This window comes from Impatiens glandulifera, chromosome 1 (assembly GCF_907164915.1).
Source record: "Impatiens glandulifera chromosome 1, dImpGla2.1, whole genome shotgun sequence".
NCBI classification, from domain to species: Eukaryota; Viridiplantae; Streptophyta; class Magnoliopsida; order Ericales; family Balsaminaceae; genus Impatiens; species Impatiens glandulifera.
In genome coordinates this window covers 157,578,807-157,599,529 of record NC_061862.1, presented here as the reverse complement: position 1 = coordinate 157,599,529, position 20,723 = coordinate 157,578,807, and the positions used below count along the sequence as shown (strand labels likewise).

General features: G+C 25.4%; 2 protein-coding genes across 2 annotated transcripts; one reads left to right on the top strand and one right to left on the bottom strand.

The window, feature by feature from the left end:
• Nucleotides 1-5,354: 5,354 nt before the first annotated feature.
• On the bottom strand, nucleotides 5,355-8,285 carry LOC124920400. The gene is made up of 6 exons (XM_047460885.1): nucleotides 7,865-8,285; nucleotides 7,457-7,768; nucleotides 6,272-6,436; nucleotides 6,129-6,182; nucleotides 5,899-6,045; nucleotides 5,355-5,803 (listed from the first exon to the last, which is right to left on the bottom strand). The coding sequence occupies exons 1-6, from the start codon at nucleotides 8,096-8,098 to the stop codon at nucleotides 5,420-5,422; spliced, it is 1,296 nt and encodes a 431-aa protein (XP_047316841.1). The 5' UTR covers nucleotides 8,099-8,285; the 3' UTR covers nucleotides 5,355-5,419.
• A 10,343-nt stretch (nucleotides 8,286-18,628) lies between these two features.
• LOC124918239 (protein CWC15 homolog) lies at nucleotides 18,629-20,038 on the top strand. Its single transcript, XM_047458446.1, has 7 exons — nucleotides 18,629-18,808; nucleotides 18,880-18,986; nucleotides 19,078-19,119; nucleotides 19,210-19,294; nucleotides 19,365-19,467; nucleotides 19,565-19,665; nucleotides 19,750-20,038. The coding sequence occupies exons 1-7, from the start codon at nucleotides 18,678-18,680 to the stop codon at nucleotides 19,871-19,873; spliced, it is 693 nt and encodes a 230-aa protein (XP_047314402.1). The 5' UTR covers nucleotides 18,629-18,677; the 3' UTR covers nucleotides 19,874-20,038.
• Nucleotides 20,039-20,723: the final 685 nt, after the last annotated feature.

The window sequence follows — 20,723 nt, the reverse complement described above, 5'->3', positions numbered from 1 at the left end:
ATCATTTCCCCTATAAATATAGGCAAAATCATTGCCTATATCTTCAAATGGGATCAAGAACAGTCAAAACGCCATTAATCGCTTTCGGTTGATTGGCTGATTCGATCCACTTGAAGTTCACAACCGACCTTGGGCAGCTATAAATAGTCCCTCTAAGTAGTTCTGAAGCCAAAAAATACACTATCCACCTTCATATTTAAGAAAATCAAAAATTTGCCATTAAAGTTATAAACTTTATGATTTTTCAAATTTTTTGTTGAAGCCTTAAAACTTGGATCGGAGCATCCCAAATGCTTCACTAAGGATCAAGTAGTATTCTTCAATCATTGGTAAAGTTCCAATCACCCTCTAATTCATATTCACGATTTAAATTTGAAATTTTTATGGTTGGATATTGATCTTAGGATCATTTATGAACTTTCTAGATAGGTTAAGACAATCAATCAACCTAAAATAGAAAAACCCGCCAAATTTAAATTTCAAAAATCAAAAAAATGTATTTGTTGTTTTGGGGCTAATTCTCTTGAATCACAGTTCAAAAAGCATGACAACTGTTTGGAACAATGTTTGATCCATCCTCGTAATGTTTGATCAAAATTAAAAAATTTAAAATAATTGAAATTTTTGAGTTCTTGATTTGGTCAAAACGAACAACTAGTGTTCTTATTTTGACATCAATCAAGTATATGAGATATAAGGAAGTTATTGACTAACTTCTTTCTCCTAAAAACAACTTTAGAATCAAAAACTCAAAATTTGATCACAAATTGTTTTGAATGATTTGATCATCATCTAGATTGACTAATACATTGAGATGATAATCAACATGTTCCTAGGGGCTTTGTGAAGTTACCCAAACCCAATTGGATTAAAAAATCCAAGCTAAAAAAATGAACTTTGGTGTTCTTGAAGACCGAGGCTTTTTAGCCTAGTGCCAAGGATCCTCGGTCTGGACCGAAACCTAGGACCGAGAATTTCAACAGGACTAAGAGTTTCGATCGATGTTCTTGAGCTAGGACATAGAGGTCCGACCGATGATTTTAATTTATGATCGAGAGTTCCAACTCAGGACTAGGATGTTTGACCTAGGACGAGGTATAATCCTTAAAATGACTGATTTTTCAGGTATAATTCTCCCTAGTTATCATCAACAACAAGTAACAATATTTTAAATATTATTGTTTCAATATTTTAAATAACGCTAAAACTATAAGCATGACTAGGACCGAAAAAATAATAAGTTCAAACTCAAACGTTATACAACCGATTTTTAAAAACTAACTTTATAAGTAGAGACCATTTTTAAAACATGTATGGAGGATGATACACGAAAGTCTTTTTCTGAGTATCATCAAACTACGAACTAAAATAAAACTTTGGTCAATATGACAATTTTTATTGATTTTCAAAAAAATCAATTGGCGACTATATTTCAAAATAAATAATCTTTTAAATTAATTATATTTAACTAATTTAAACTAAATGATTTCTTAAAAATCAAATTGTGATTTGATTATTACAAATCTCCGAATTATTTAAAATTAACTCGTAATTAATTATTTCTAATCAATTTTATAAATGGTAAAAAATTATTAAAAAAATTAAAATAATATTTTATTTTAAAAGAAAATTTGTGACACATAAATTAATGTTAAAATTCTTGAATTTTGTATTTTTCAAGTAAACCCAAAGATTTTTCGGGAAACAAAGCCCTTAAATTTTATTTTATTTTCTTGTAAAATTCAATTCCATTTACTTTTTAATCTTTTAGTTACAACTTTATAATATAAATTATCACAGTGAATTACAAATATTTTGTTATTATTAATTAATAATTATCCTCAATTTATAATTGTCATTAATAAATTTAACCTACTTGAGATGACTTTTATATATTTTCTCTAATTTCCTCCTGTTTCACATCATGATTCAATAATCAAGTCAAATATTGGGAAAGAGTTAGTATTAATGAAACTGTTAAATAATTAATTAATAAATATTATATTATGTGGTTGCATGTGGGCAAGAAATTAATTATTTATTTTATGAACGAATTCTGAATTGTTTATAGCACTTCTAACGCCGGGGTTTCTGGGTCTATGCCTTCCTCGATCGATCAGCCTTGTTATGACTCTAGTATTATTTTTTATTTAATTTTTTGTCTTGTTGAAGATCGAGCTGGGGGTTTTGTCTTTCAATTGCAAAAGGTTATGTTTTGACTTATGCTTTTTAACTCATATTCATTAATCTTCCTATTTTCATATAATGAACATAAGAAGTTAAGTCTTTGTTACAATATTATTATTTCAAACATTAAAATACCATATATGTTTTAATGAAATATATAATTGTGCCCAATTTGGAATCACCTAGATTCAGGAATAAGAAGGTTTGGAAAAAAAAATATTTATTTATTTGTTTAAAAGTTATTTTTTTATATCTGAATATAATATTGATTTAGATTAAATAATGTTTTTGAAATATATATATTTTAACAAATTTAATAATATATGTTTTGTTCAAATTTAATTTAATTTCATCAGGTGTTTTCAAAAAGACCTTATATGATATAATAAGACGGTATGTTCTGAAGCTAAATCGGATCAATCATCAATAATAACACTGATTACTCAATATTGTCTCAATATTTTAAAAGATTCGTCTTATGAAAAATAGTAAAACATTGCAAGGAAAGGAATGTAAAAAATTATATATTGTAGTTAATATGTCGTTATTGATTTTCGGACTCACCAAAAACATTTGAATTGATTGTATGAAAATAAAAAATTGTACTATTTGTGAGTTTTTTTTATGATCACAAGCGTTCTTAGGCCTTGTTTGATCTTTGGGTTATTTGGGTTTTATCCGGGTTTTATCCCAAATAACCTTGTTTGATGAAATTAGGAAAAAACCAGTTTTTAATTTTTATTACCAGAAATACCCTTACCTCTCTTCTCTTCTCTCCTCTCTCAATACATTTTTAAAATATATTAATTTAATTTATATTTAAATAAAATTTAAAATATAATATAATAAAATAAATATTAAAAATTATAGATATATTAATATTAATTTTTATTAATACATCATTTAAAATTTAAATGAATACTAATTTTATAATTATAATTTAAATATTATATAAGATAATAATTTTATTTATATTGTGTATTTATTTTTATTTAATATAATAATAAAAAAATTTAAATAATTTTTTTTTTATAATATAATAACCAAAAATCAAACAAATCTATTATATTATTTATTTAGAAAGATAATTTAAAGTTAGTTTATACCCAAAAAAAATAATAAATTTCTTTACAAATATTTAATTTAAATGAGATATATTTATAAATTAATTAATATTTTTTTATTTAAATATATTTAATTTTATTTTTTAGTATAAAAATTTATTTTAAATAAATTTAAATTTTAAATGGTATATTAGATAATATAGTTGGTTAGAATTTTATTTATATTTTGAATTTATTTTTATTTAATATAATTGTTTTAAATGAAATAATTTATTAATTTAAATTATATAAAAATAAATTTTATAATGTAATAAAATAAATATAAATATATATATATATATATATATATATATTAATATTATTTTTTAATAATATAAAATAAAATATTTAATTAAAGGATAATTTTGGTATTTTAATTTATAAAATTATTGATTTGATTTGGGATGTGATAGTTGGGTTTTAGGATAAAACCTGGGTTTTATCCCAATAACCCAAAGATCAAACGAGGCCTTAATATTTTTTTTAGTGATATTTAAAGTTGAAACAATTAATTTAATAAGGTTTATTTTTAATGTGTTTTTACCGTTTGATTGCTATTAATGAGAAGAAAATAGTTAATTTAAAAAAAAAAATATATATATATATATATATATATTAAAAAGTACACTTTATCATTGAATGGTTGCATCAGTTTTGTATGTACGGGACAACAATGTATACATGAAATTGATGTATGGTCATTTATTACATATATTAAATTTTTATTTTTGTAGAACAATATATATATAATTTAATTAGACAACCAATTAAAACATAAAAACAATATATATATACGGATTCTTACTGGGGATTGTTAAGCTAATATTTGACTTTTATACATACATACCTAAAAGAAGCTAACTAAAACCAACAAGAAAAAGACACTTAAACAACAACAATGAACAAATTATTAAGAAAGAAATATCTCTCTAGAAAAGATTTATTTTAATTTGTTTGTTTTGTTGTATTCGATATTGTTCAAATTAAGGTAATCCCAGTTGGGAAGAATCTTGATTCTTGGGGTTGAGATCATCTTTTATTTATATATTATTTTGTAAACTCATAATTTGGTTTTCATCTATTTTCTAGCTAATTTATAATTATAACATGCATGCATGGGTTGACTTTGACTATAACTCATCTTCTATTATATTATTATATTCATGATAAATCAAACTAGACCCATAACTAATTGTTTATTGGACATCTTCTTCATTTTTTTGATTCAATAATTGCCAAATTTAGTCACCTAAAAACCTAATCATATATATTATTATAAACTCATTTCAATGTAGACACATGCAATATTATAAGCTAGTTTAATTATGTCTTATTTGTCATATATATATTCTCAAAATGCCAAATATTTTTCATATAAATTCATTCAAATACAAAAAAAATCATACTTAAAAAAGGGTACGTTTAAATGGTACATTGTACTCTAGGAAAAAAAGGGGTTAATCGATAATATTATACTGATTGGTGTAACAACCAATCGGTAAAAGTCTTAAAATATCTTTGTGAAAATAAATTTAAATTTCAAAGAAAAAAAATTTCAATGCACACATCAATTAGGCACTATAGTTGGATGTGATTTATTTTTTTTTGGAATTTTTACCCAAAACTCAATTATTCTATTATATATATTTTCAACCATAAAATGATTTAATTAATTAATTAAATTACAAAATTAGCCTTATTTTATATTTATAAAATTTAAATAATAAAATTATTATAAGTCAACCAATTAAAAATCCAAATAACATATTATTTTCATGATTAAACAAATTTTATTCATTTATTTATTTATTTTTGATAAAACCCCACTTAAAAACCATCAAATAAAACACAATACAAGCTCTTTAATTAATTATCAACAAGAATTCATACCAAATGAAAATATATTTACTTCCCATAAGAAATCGAGAGTTTTAGTAAGCGTTAATCAAAACTACAAATCCACCAAAACCGTCGTGCCAAAACAAATACATTTTCACCGGCAAAAAACAATACATATGTAAAAAAAATAAAAATCAGAACTATACTCATCGCACAACCGCTCGAGCTAGAAGTCATTTAATTTTTTTAGGGTTTAAAAAAAATAAAAAAAAATATATATATGTCTCTAGCTAAGGGCAATTAACATTTTTTCCTGGTCCTCCATAATAGAAATAATTTCCCCATACATTATTCTTTCCAGCTTTGATATCATAGCAATTAGGATGATCAGCCAAAAGATGAATATTAGATAATGGAAGAAGATTATTATCCCAATCCACAACCTGCAAATTTCTGAAATAAGACGCCTTTCCAAACCCTTCGTCTCCAAAATGCCCACTTCCCATTTCTGTCGAAGTATGAGAACCGCCATTCGATGATCTTCTGTTCACAATCTCTCCGCCAAATTGAACCATACTTGCATGGCTTCTAAGGTGACTAAACAAAACATCGGGCCAGTAACCAACTAATAAACCCGACCCAAATTCCAACCACCAATGTCCATGTTTTGGATCCTATTTAAATTCATTAAACAAAACAAAAAACATTGAATGAAGTACTATTGAAAATTGGAATATAAGCATGTAAGGGTAAAAGAGTCTTTTTGTACCTTCCAAACCATTACTCCAATATCAAATTGCTTGCCATTGAATGATGATCTTGGAGATATTGCAGCTCCAATAGCTATTTTATTATTAGTTTGAATAAATCCTGAACATAGTAAATTATAGCAACCAGTGGCTTGATATGCATCTGTCTGTATTAATAATAATTAATATAAATAAATCATCAGAAGCTACAAAAAAATGCGATATAAAAAGAAAAGGAAAAATTGCTTACCGTCCAATAAGTAAAGAACCTAGGGTAATTGTCACCATATAATTCTGGACTAACCTGAATGAAGATGAAAACATAAATGATGAGTGTGATAAAAATACGATAATGCCCTTAGCGAAACGCGGAGAATGAGATCGATAACTTGCCTGCCAGCCAGCTTCGATAGTGTTGAGATCCTCGCCAAAGGAACCGGAAATTACCCATAATTGTGAAAGGCTGAATTCAAACTCATCAGTAACTTTGGGAGACCAAACATTTATACTAGCTTTTGCACCATAATATTGATCACCATTCACAAATGCAACCGCATGCTGCATTAATGTAGAAAAAATCAAAGTTAATTTGTATTTTAATTGAATGTAAAATTATTAAAATTAAAATTTTCAAATGACCCATTATAAGAATCACCATAAAAATACATGGGTATGTAAAAATATTGAGTGAAATGTACTTTGGTAAAAAAAACACATTTTTGTACCAAGACTTGCATTAAGTGGTAGATCAGTAATGGTGGAGCTAATTTCGAATTAAAAATATAATAATTTAATAAAAATAATTATTAAGATGAACCAGACATATAACCATTTTCCACTTATCTTAGAAAAAAAAAGGGTAAAAAGCAAAGAAGAAACATTAATGTCCCAATTTGGGTCTCCATCATTCATGTCAACTATTAAATTGTTATTTATTTGAAAGCAACAGCTAAATTAATTACTGTTGTTTATAATTTTCAAAATATTTATATAAAGTATTATAAACAGTAATAAATACAATTTTACTAGAAAGAGTCATTTCTAAGCAGTAAAACGACATCAATTTTTTTTAAAAAATTTACTATTTTAAGAGCTCAATAGTAAATTAAATGGCGGTGAGGTGGGTAGAGTTGACAAGAGAAAATTGCTCATGGGACCTATTAATTTCATTACTCCCCCACATATTATTTTTCAACAAGGACAAATTTAAAAAACAATTTTTTTTAAAAAAATATCACAAAAATGGAAAATTGTTGAACCCAAAACAAAATAGTTTAAATTTATAGTAAAAAAATAATTATACAAGTAAAATAAAGGACTGAAAAAAGTAAAAGTTATACCATTTATATGCCTAGAAAAAATAAAATAAAAAAAAGTCCTCACTAATAGATGTGACACTCTACCAATATTTCATTTTTTTCTTTTTCCATTTTTACCCTCATTGAATTAATTACTATTTTCTCATTACCAATATGCATGGCTTCCATAAGTTTATATTAATTTAAAATCAAATAATTAACTTTGAAAAAAAATATAAATGATTAAACAATTCAAGAACAGATTTTTAATAATACTGACCTCATGGCCAGTACTCATTGTGTCCCTTCTAACAGTTCTTGGCAATTTCTTTCCAAATCTTCTTACCGAACTTGCTCTCAAAACATCACCTTCACTTGTTCTTCTGATCGGAACAGTTCCCTCCGGGCAAGACTCGCCGGAATGTGTCCACAGCTGATGAAAAACCTCCATGGTTGAATTTGAACTTGCTCCTGGTCTTTTTACTTCCTCCTGCAACCGATTTACAAATGGTTTCTGTCCTTTGAGTAGAGGATGATCAAATGCTGGTTGAAGATGATAAGGAACACAATCAATCAAATCCCCATCTGGGCTCTGTAAATAGATCATAGATAGTTAGAAAGATTATATCTTTATGAAAAAATGTGATGAATAATTGGTTAGTAATGAAGATTGAAATGATTAAATTGCCTGGATGGTTTTGAGGGAAGGCTTGTTGATTTTCTTGAGATAACCTTTGATTTGTTTCAGTTGTTTGTCTGGCCGGAAAGTTTGATTCGCCGGAGAGGAATTGGCGGCGACGGGGAAATGAGGAGAGAAGAGAAGGATGAAAGAAAGAAGAGAGAAAATGACAGAAGAAGAGATTTTGGAAGGAGATGCCATTATTTTTAGAGAGAGAAATGTCTGTTTGTGGTGTTTTTTCATATCATGATGTTTGGATTCATCTGATGAGATTTTGGGTGTTTTTATTTGTCAGCTACAAGAAGAAAACAAGATGGTTTATTCCAAGGTTTTGTCAAACAAACAATGGAAGAAGGAAAACAAAGAAAGAAAAAAAAAAACACCTTCTTCTCTCTCTAAAAAAACACAACTCTTTCTCTCTCTATAGAGCTCTTCAAATGGTGGTGACTGACTGTCTCATTCACGTTTCCCCAAAACTTCACAACCCATTTTTTATTTTTTTTATTTTTATAATTATTTTATTTTAAAAAAATAAAACCAATTAATAATTATTAATTAAAAATAAATAAAGGGTGTATGGTCTGGCGTGGCCTGAGATCTGACTCTTGACTGAAGGAGAAGGACCTTTTTAGGGTTAGTGCTAAAATACGCCTCCCTTAATAGTGGGTCCCAATCTGAACATTGGTTGTAGTCAACAAAACATTGGTCTATTCTTCCTCCCACATTCAAACCAAAGTTAATTTAAAACAAGACAATGACTTATTTTGATAAAATTTTCAAATAATTATTTTATTTGAAACCTTATAACTTGATTTAATAAAGGAAAAAAGTTATTAAATTTAGTAATATATATATATTATTCAAACTCAACTCAGATAGAGACATGATGAAAGTTATGGCTTGTTTGTTCTTTGGTTATTTAAGTTTTTTTTTTCTAAAAAACTATATATATGATGAAATTAAAAAAAAAAAATAGTGTTTTATGGTTAAAAGTAAAAATATATTTTACTTTTTAAAGATAAATTAATTTTATATAATTGAATAAATAGGATTTTTGGTATTTAAATAAATAAAATTAGTAATTAGATTGTAGAAAGATGAATGAAATGATGGTTAGATTTTTGAGATAAAAAACATAAAATCGAAAAAACCACTTAATCAAACGAGCCTTTAGGGTTTTTCCATTAATAATATGTTTATTTAAAAATAATAATTATTTGTGATAATTTTAAGAGTTTATGTATTTTTTTTTATTTAAAGTCTTATAAGATATTAATATATAATGATAAAATAATAAATAATAATTTAATATATAATGTATTTTAATATTTTGGTTAATAAATTAAGTGATTTGATAAAAAAAAATAAGTATAAAGTGATGTTTTTTTTATTTAAATAACTCAAACGACACTTAAGTATTTTAAAATAAAGTGGATTATTTGATTCATTAATATTACAAATAAAGACTTCTTAATTGATATATTCATAATGGAGGAACAAAATCTTTGTTGTATTAGATTCCAAACTTCAAAATATTAAAAATATTGTCTTCCTTCCAATAGAATCAATAAATAAAGATTATATTTATTTGTAACTTATAATTTGGGCTATTTAATAGCACATGGTGCATTGTCCAAAATACAAGAAATGTTACTAACTTTTTGGTACACCACAAGAAATGTATTTAAAGTCATAAACTTGTGATTAAATCATTAATCAAGGATCCATGTTAATAATAAGACCATTATTTATTAACTTAATTTGAAAAGGATGTTGGCCAACAAGTCATTGCCATCAATCATTAACTTTCGACAATGACTACTCAACTTGTCATTAATAGATAATTATGTATCAAACACTCATTTTACAAAATTTAAAACCATACCCACTTTTCTATTCATATGAAATATGACTTTATAAATGAAGCTTCTAGTTTGTTGTTTACAAATGGGCCATCAAAATATAACAAGATCAGCGGAAAAACTCATTTATTTTGGGACGACTAATATCTAATGAAAATGATTTTCACCATTCGATTCAGATTTTCATACAAAATCAAGTAGTTGACATCATTAAATTGAGGCTAAGAATGCATGATTACAAGATAACCCAAATATTATCAAGAAATCGATAATGAAGAAGAACATGTAAAGCATACTAAATATTCATAATATAAAAGTAACATCCTGCTAATTACAATTACAATGGTGATACCTTTTTCCCTAATGATTAATTCAATGGTTAAGATCTAGCCATGAATAACACCTACTCTTAAAAACAACATTTTTGATTTGATTGAGTCCATCGATTTCTAATGGCCTTTCAAAAGGTTACTAGTGCAACGATCTATTTTTTTCACATTGATCCGATAAGAATATATAGTTTGAACACAAACTCCTATTTTTTTCTCTAAATCAAACATTTGTATGAATCTAATATTAAATTAAAAACTTCCAAACTTTGTATGTTCAATCAATGCAAAGTTTTATTTATTTGTTCATTTACTCTATTTTCTTACTTAATATTTTTATAGATGAATAATAATGATAATTGGTTAATGAGTAACCGTTGAAATGTAAGTGAAACCCAAAAAAAATTGTAGAAAGCAGCACCAAGTGCAGTGCCCCATGCATATTTATGTGCTCGTTTTGCAAGGTTTCTTGTTTGTTTCGCATATGATCAAAACAGCTACTTTGTCTCTTTCCCACTTATAAGATAATATTAATATAATACAAACAAAATTTAATTTCTATATATCTCTAAACCTAATGAATCAAAATATTGAAGCAAGAAAGTCTGCTGACTAACTAGTGACTATCTAGTTTCATAAAAATAAAAATATGCCCATCTCTAATGGGTACTTTTAAATATACATTTTATTTTTACTTTTTTCTAAAATAATAGTTTATTATATAAAAAATAACAATCAAACTCATGCACATCAATTCAAGGCGTGATTAATTTTAATGTTAGTTTATAAATCAATTTTTTTTTCCACTTAAGTTATCTGATTAAATTAATTTTAGCTGAACAATTATGTATAAATAAAATATAGTTTGGTATAGAAAAAAGAAGAGATAAGGTAAGGTAAGATGTGGACATCACGTACTCTCGAATCCGTTTGAAAAACATTTCTTTCATTGTTTCAATAACAAATTGGTGTAATTATTTGTGGGAATGAAAAAAGTTATGGGCCCTAATGCAACTTTTTATTTCACTTTCTAGGTTCGTGTGAATTGTATCAATGATGCTTACCACTTTCTCATTTAATAATATTTTTATTTAAATTTTTACCCATCATAATTATAATAATAATATAATATAAAATTACCTATTTTTTTATTGTCTAACTTGATATAAGAAAATACTAAAAAAAAGATGGGAGATTTTCTTACATTTGATTTGAATACTTCAACTTCAAGTATAAGATTGTATTCATGCATCTAACATTAATTTAAAAAATATCAAAATAATTCAAATTTTAGGATAAAGTTGTAACTTTTAAAAAGTTTAGTGACCATTTTAAAATTGTTTAAGATGCTTGATTCTCTTCAGTCTTCACCAGTATTTTTTTTCTTCTTTTCACAAAAGATGCTCCCCTATGAAGACCCAAGAAAAAAAGTATGAATTAATAATAATAATAATAATAATAATAATAATAATAATAATAATAATTGTTTAAAATATTCATTTTAAATGCTCTATCATTTGTGTCATTTGATTGGATATAACTTAAACATTCAATACAATTAAAATTGATGTATATTTTTATTAACATTGTGAATACTACAAACTAAACTAGGTTTTTAATTTTTTTTTTTATAATTGTACTTTATTTAAAATATTTAAAATAAAATTTTAATTTGTAACATTTTTAATACATTTAGGTACAATTTTATCATTTAAGTTATTTAGTGAATTTTTTTATAAATGAATTAATCATTATAATAATAAATGACAATGGCTAGCTAGGTATTATTAAAAATTGTCTGATGTTCCACTTTTATCGAATATTGTGTTAGTGGTGAATGGTGATGCACTGAGTATTACAAACCATTTTTTTTCATTGTTTTTTATTTATTTATAATATAATGTATTTTAAATAATATATATTTTTAAACCACTTAACTATCTAACACATAATTATTTTAATTTTAACTAATAATCTTATTAAGATTAGTATTTAGAAAATATAAAATAAATTCTTTTTCAAATAACTCAGTATTGATAGGTCTTTTTTGTGCAGACAAAGCAGTCTGGCCTGCAGCTGTTGTTGAATCGTGAGTGGGGAATCATATTCATGGAATATCAATTAATTAAGAAAGTGGCTTTTTTCTATTTTTTTGTTGTCTGAATTACACTTTATTAATCATGTTCTTTTTGTATACCATGATTATAACTATGTTTCATGAAGTTAATTATTATATTAAATATTTAATTAGGCATCTTATAATGACAATTTAAGCTATAGGATATAAAATTATATAACCAAATAAAAATAAATTAAATTACTAATAACAAGAATAAAAGAAAAGAATATATATATATATATATATATATATATATATATATATATATATATATATATATATATATATATATATATATATATATTCTTGTTTGGTATCTAATAGTTAACACAAAGTCCAGCATTATTAGTAGCAATGTTCAAAGGTTTAGGCACTTTTAATTTTCTTTCTTTAATTTAACATTATTTGAGATTTTTATTGATTTTCTTTTATAAAAAAACATTTGATGAAACAATAGAATATTAATTGGTTGAATTATATATTTTTATATTTAAAATTTAAATATTATAAAATAGGAGTATTTTGATTTTTTAATTAGTGAATGAAATTATTTGATTGGTGAAAATAAATAAGTGGTATAATTAATCTTGTTTGGTTAAGATTTTTTTAAATAATTCAAACTTTATAACTTTATTTAACTTCATCTATCATTAATCATATCATTCAATTCATTAATCAAAGTATTAAAATATTTTATATTTTTTTTAAAGAAATATTTTTTAATTTTTTTACTCATAAACTCATATTTCTCAAAATTACCAGCAAAACATGATTTATTGATAATTCATAAATTATTTTAAAAAATTATACTGAAAGAAAACAAAAAAAAAATAAATTAAATTAATATAACTCTTTGTTGTAATATATAAAAATGTTTATATCTGATGAGTGAAACTGACATGTGAATGTGGTAATCTTCATTATTGTACTACAAATAAGAAAATAAATGAATCATTTAAAAATATATATATATATATATAGAAAAATAAAGGCAAGTCATGGAATTCCATATCCTTGTCTCCTTATAAATCAAGATTAATCATCTATACTAAATCTTCAACTTGAAGAACACGAAACACAAACACAACACAAATTGGGGACCAGCCGAATGAACTAAACAAACAGGCACGCGGTGAATCAATGTAGAAAAAACTATCCTTTTGTTATTTTGTCGTTTATTTGTCTGAGTGGGCTTCCCTACATTAGCATTGGCTATGTGAAATTATAAATAATATTGGAAACCATGTGATGGGTGATCAGTAATACTAACTTTTTTGGTATAAAACTATAGCCACTTTTTCTCTGCAACAATAACCAAAGAACCTCAATGAGCCATTACTTTGTGAAACTTTGCCTTTACTCCATTACCAACAACTAGATATATATATGAATGAATGCATTCCAGCCTGTAAGAGCACAATAATAAATAAACATCATTATTATGAGTGCTCTTTTCTCTAGGATTTGTGGTGGGATCAAGAGTGATGTAAACTTTTTCATTATCTAACCTTTTAAATAAGTGCTTTAATCACTAGTTATTAGAGGGTATTATTTCTTAGTGAAATATTGCTATTTGGATTGAGGCATTATAAAAATATGGTCGGCTCTTTATTGGGACAAATTGAATTTTCGGATATATTTTTTAAAATCTTACAATTTGAGAGATTTTTTTTTATCGTCAATTAGGATTTCAGACTTATTTTTCAAACCTTATAATTTGAGTTTTTTTTATTGTTAAAGTTATAAAAAATAAGATTTGTCTTAACGATTTTAAACGTAGTTAACTTATTATATATGTGACATTTATACTTAAAAAAAAAATAATGTCACTAATTTAACTATCGAATTTCAGTAAATTAAAAATTTTGACTATCAAATTTTAGAGAATCAATAGTCAAAACCCTAAATTTGTTAAAATTCGGTAGTTAAATTATTAACATTTATATTTTATTATAAATGTCATATAATTAATAAGTTAATATCGTTTGAAATCGTTAATATAAAACCTCGTTTTATATAATTTTAAAAATAATGAACACAAATTATAAGGTTGTAAAAAAAAAGTGACAAATTGAGAATTCTAAAAGATTCCTGGACCTGAAATTTGAATATCGATTTTGACCGTTAAGGTCTCATAATATTTGTATGATTCTTTTTTAAAACATTCTAAGAATACTAATATATATTATTTAGTAACATTTTTTATTAAAGAATATATATAGTTGAATTACAAATTTACTCAGTATAGGCCCATTACTCGATGGGTTGAAGTTTAGTCCATAAAATTTAAAGAAGTAGCTAAGGCCCATTAATAGATGGATCTAGAGCCTATATTGAAGGAGGCTTTATAAAGGAATTAAGAGTTTCTTTAGTATCCATAAAACTAATAAGAAATAACCATCTATGAAATTTTGGGTTACAACTTACAAGCATGAGATTTCTCTGTCTCATTTTTTTATTATTTTTTATATTTGTAACAAGCTCATTTTTTTCTTTTGATGATTTTTAGTTAGGTTAATTTTCATCACTCAAATTTGAGTGAGTGTTGTGTTTTGTTCGATTCAATATTTTGTTTAGTTTAATCAAAATTTTAATATCGGATTTTTATAATCCGAATAATATTTTTAGCGATCATTGAATTGTTTGTTGTTCAATCCCTTTGATTGTGTTGTGATATTTTTTCAAGTCTGTGTCCGTCTATTTCTTAACAACAAAAGAGATAAAGTTAATGGATATGAAATTGTTTTCTTATTTTTCCAATAAAGAGTCACCAATTTATAGATCTTTTTGTTTGAGACCCCTTTATAGTTATTCTCTCATTATTTATACATATTTCTCACTTTTTTTATTATATGTGTATATATATAAAATAAAAAAAGAAGAAGTGAGAAATACGAATAATATTTTCAACGATTGATGAATTGTTTGACCCTTTGATTGTCTTGTGATATTTTTTAAGTTTGTGTCGGTCTACTTTTTAAAAACAAAAGATAAAGTTAATGGATATGAAATTGTTTTCTTATTTTTTCAATAAAGAGTCACCAAATTATAAATCTTTTTGTTTGAGGCCTTTTTATAGTTATTCTTCCATTATTTATACATATTTCTCACTTTTTTATTATATATATATATAGTGACAAACCTACTAAGGGACCTTGGGGCCCGACCTCCCCCAACCTTAAAATAAATTTATATATCAGTTTCACTGACGTCGTGTAACCTTAGCCTCACCTTTAATTTAAATTTATTTATTATAATTTATATCTATATAATTTATCTATAAACTAATTCATAACTATATTATTTTAATTTTAAATATAATTTTATTAAAATAATTATTATTAATATTTTATTTTATACTAATAATATTTTCTAATATACAAATATTTATAATAATACATAAATTTTAATTAATATATAAATAAGATTTATTTGTATAAATAAAATATATAAAATTATATATAAAATAATGTAAATCATATAATAATATTATATATTTTAAAATTATATTTATATAATAATTATACATTATTTTTTATTTATTTCAATATAATTAATAATAAAAATTATTTATATGTTAAAATATAAAAATTAAAATAATAAAGTGTTTTATATTTCTTAATTTTAAACTATTTTAAAAATTTATAAGAAAATATAAATTATTATTAATAAACAAGTTAAAATAGTTACATTGGTTTGGTTCGGTATTTAAATAAAGAATTTGATATATTATTTTTATATGCATTAATATTCTATAATCGTAATCTCGAGTGTCTATTCACTTGATAATATGTGTTTATCACGTTTTTGTATTTTTATTTTTATTTATATTTTTTATTATTTTTTATATTGTCATAAAATTAGGTTGAAATTTATTAAATTAGATTTTCATATTTTTTTATATAGTTAGTTTTTTATGAATTTATTTTTGTGTTGCATTTTGATGAAAAATTTATTGGGAACTACAAGTGAGTTGTCACTTTGCCTACAAAGAGGAGATCAAAATATAGTTCAAGCCATGTCATTGATTGCGAGTTCGAAAAATCAATTACAAATATTTAGAGAAGATGTGTATGTCATGATATTTTGGACCAAGTTAACAGTTTTTATCAATTACACTTGATCTCAATACTTGATATGAATGAGCATATATGATAATTGATAGCAATGGTAGACGGAGAAGAAAAGGGGAACTCATCACTAATCTTCATCATTATTGTGTGAAAATCTTTTGTCAAGTATAATAAAAATTATTTCTTATCTATTAATAGTTATTATTTCTTAGCTATTAATATTTATTATTTATTATTTAATGCTAGGTTGTTGACTTGATTATGCAAGAAATGAATAATCGTTTTTCAGAAGTTAATACAGAATTACTTGGTTGCATATCATGTCTTCATCTCAGAAATTCATTCTCCCAATTTGATATTCGTAAACTCATTCGTCTTACCAAACTTTATCCCGAAGATTTCACAAGCAGTGATTATTTATTTTTGGAACAACAACTTCGGGCTTACTTATTTAATTTGCGGGATGATCCTCAATTTTCTTCAATTAAAGCCTTGAGAATTCTTGTTCAAAAATTGGTTGCAACAGAAAAACATATAGTCTTTCCATTGTTTTATCGATTGATATAGTTGGCTTTAATTTTACCAATTGCAATTGCATTCGTTGAAAGTGTGTTTTTCTACAATGAAGACCGTGAAGACTGATTTGTGTAATCGAATGAGAGATGAATGAATGAATAATAATTTAGTTGTATATCTTGAGAAAGATATTTTCTCAACAATTGAAAATGAGCCAATATTTTCAACAAATGTAATCTTGTAGAATAAATTTCTCTTCTTTTGTATCGACTCATGGACAAAAGTAATTTAGTAATTGTGTGCTTATTAGTATTTTGTAATTGTGTTTGTTAGTATTTTTATGTAATTACCGAGTAAAATTTTAATTAAAAAATACATTTATTTGATCGTCAAAAAAATGCTACGTTACTATGTATTTGGCCCCCCGAGAAAATATTTCTGGGTCCGACACTATATATATATGTATGATAGTTATCGTTTGACAAATTTTTTTTACGTTGTTTATCAATTCTCGATTAAAAACAATTTTAATTACAGCTCATAATATTTGTTAGAGATTTTTTCAACACAGTTTAATTTGTTTTTTACATTATTTTGTAATTTATTTGCTAATAGTAACACGTTATTTGAATTAATAAAAAATAATTTTTTTTTTAAAATATATTGGGTTAGACTTAGATTTGATTTTGAAAAATAATTAACTATTCTTAATTTAAATAAGGAGTTATATATATATATATAAAATCAACAAAAATGTTAAATAATATGACAAATTTATAATAATTAAAATGTTGATGAACAAACTTAAATAATTTTATAATTCTTTTTGGTGACTTCAAAAATTTATAATAATAAGTGATGATATAGAGTAAGTCAAATAAACCAATGTTTAGTAGGTCTTTACTAAATATTATAAAAGATAATGAAAAATGTCTTTTTTACTGATAATTACTAAGTAATGTCGAAAATTATTACGTCAAATGATAATTGAGTAAAATAAATGAAAAACTTATATAAATAATAAGAAGATATCGGTTAAAGGGTCTCTAATTAAAAATTCGTTTCAGTGACTATTTTTATTTGAAAAAAAAAACAATTTTAAATGTGATAACTTTATCTTCTTCACAACAGATATGGATTCAAAAAATAATTACTGAGAGTATAAGAAAAAACGACCTACCAATAATTGTGAATATTATTCGGATTATAAAACTTCGATAAAAAATCTAATCCGATTAACCAAGATAAGTAATGAAACTAAAAAAATAATAAATAAATAAATAAATGGGAGGTCTAAGTTAAACCAACTTATTATTTACAAGAAAATTTAAATAAATTTGTTAAATAAAGTTAAAAATTATAATTATTTTTCAAATAATATTTATTGTATTTTAATTATATATATGTATATACAATCAAAGAAATAAAACTAGTTTTTCCCAAATCGAATTGTAGCCCTAAATCGCGTCTTTCTCTCGCATCTTCGTCTTCTTCCCATCCTCTTCGTTTAAATCGGCTGGAAAAATCAAGATCCACCGATCAAATTCAATAAGTTCTTAGTGATCGTAGCGATAAGACGCGAGTACCGGCAAACAAGGTATTTTTCTATGTTTCCTATATGCTGTTGTTGATTCATGTCCCTACAATCTTCAATTTTGAGTATAGTTTTTTGATTCTTTGGTGTAAAGGTACAAAGTTTCAGCTCAATAGTTTTGTATTACCATTATACGCTTACTTTTTCTTTCATCACTTCTTAATCGATCTGTATTTCATATTTATGGCTGCAATTGAACCTACTTTGATTATATATATAGGGAACCGAATCAAATGATTTCAAATTCTATACCTTTACTGATAATTGATTGGTTTTTGTTACTGGCATGATATGATGTTTACTTGTTTGATTAAATAGAGTAAGATAACATGACAACTGCTGCTCGTCCAACCTGGGCTCCTGCCAAAGGTGGAAATGAACAAGGTGGCACTCGAATTTTCGGCCCTTCTCAGAAGTATTCTTCAAGAGACATTGCTGCTCACACGACTCTGAAGCCCAGGTTAGAATTTCGTACTTTCGAGTTTCTCCTAACTGTTTCGGATTAGTCTGATTCATATGGGTTTGGTGCAGAAAAGAGGGACAAGACACTCAAGATGAAGTGCACAAGAGGAACCTCCGCGATGAATTGGAAGATCGGGAGAGAAGGCATTTCTCATCTAAGGATAAGTCCTACGTTGGTATGCGCAAGGATTTCTCGTTTCTCTTCACACTTGTTTTTCTCCGGTGCAAAATTGAGACATTGATGATTCTATTTTCTTATGATTCCAGAGGATAGAGATCGTAGGAAAGGAAGTCATCTTTTACTGGAAGGTTAACATTGAGACCCTACTTCTGCTTCAAAATTTGAAGAGTACCTCTTTCTTTCTGAATGGTTTAAATGGTTTCATGATTATTTTGCAGGGTCTCGTAGGGATATAGATGATCGTCTTGTTTCAAGAAATGTAGATGCAGATGATGCTGATGTTGAAGTTAGAAGTGATGAAAGGTGGGCATGATGAACTTTTTGCTAATCATTTTTGTTTTTGGGTTTCTAAACTGAATTTACTTATGACTAGTGATGATGATGACGACGATGATGAAGATGAGGATGATACAGAAGCACTTCTAGCCGAGCTTGAACAAATAAAGAAGGAAAGAGCTGAGGAAAAGCTCCGCAATGTAAGAAGTTAACATTCTCTTGCAAATCGTATACTCAAAAACAAAGCTACGAGAGTAATAATCAAATTTTCAAATTCCCATGTGTGCATTTTTATAGGAACGACAGGAGCAAGAAGAAGAGCTGAAGGTTAAAGAAGCAGAGTTGCTAAAAGGAAACCCTCTTCTTAATAATCCAACTTCATTTAATGTGAAAAGGAGGTCAGTCGATGAATGACTAGAATTTTCTTGTTTTTATTTCAGGGTTTTCCTCAAATTTAAAAATGTTGGACATTTTTTTAATAGGTGGGATGATGATGTTGTGTTCAAGAACCAGGCTCGTGGTGAGGTGAAAGCACCTAAAAGGTTTATAAATGACACCATTAGAAGTGATTTTCACAGGAAATTTCTCCATAAGTATATGAAGTGATTTGTTCTTATTATTCGAATTCTAAACTCTGACATTTCAGTTTTATGAACTTGGCCTGTACTTGTGCTTATTGTTTGTTCATTGTTGAATGCTGCACTTCTTTGAAACGATGCTTTTTGTTTGAGACTGTTATATAAAAATGTATTTTTGTGTGTTGTGTTGCAATTAAATGTCTACTTTTAGTGGTTTTAGGATGACTGTTCATTTAACTTCATATTTTGGTGTTACTTAGTCTGAATTGTGATATAATTTATTGTTATATGCCAATGTTTAAATATAACTGCATTTTTAACTATTTACAAGAGTAGGACAAAAAAAATATATACTTAAATATGCTCATAGTTTTTTCTTTTACTTCTATTTGCTATATTTTTTATAAATAAATTTAATTTAAGAAACTAACTCAATTTATGGGTTTTATTAGAGGTGACAATTTGAGTAGTTTTTAATCTGACCAGTTTAATAATTTTTGTCAAAATTTAATTTCTAATATGAACATGATTTGTTAAAGCTAAATTATAAATACATTTATAATAAATTTTAATTAGTGAGCGAGTAGAAAAGAATAACACAAAACTCAAAAAAATAAAAACTTGTAAACGAGTTATCGGGTCTACTTTGAGTAATTTCACGTCGACTCGATTTTGACCTGTTTATTAATTAGGTTAAACAGGTCGACCTGATTTTGACCCGAATAAAAAATACATGACACTAACCTAATTTTTTCGTATTCGGATCGTGTTTTCGTGTGGGTCCAAAATTGTCTGCCCTAAATTTGAGTAGAATTGATTAAGTCGACCCGTTTAACATGATTAATAAACTAGGGTCAAAACTAATCTCCTAAAATAAA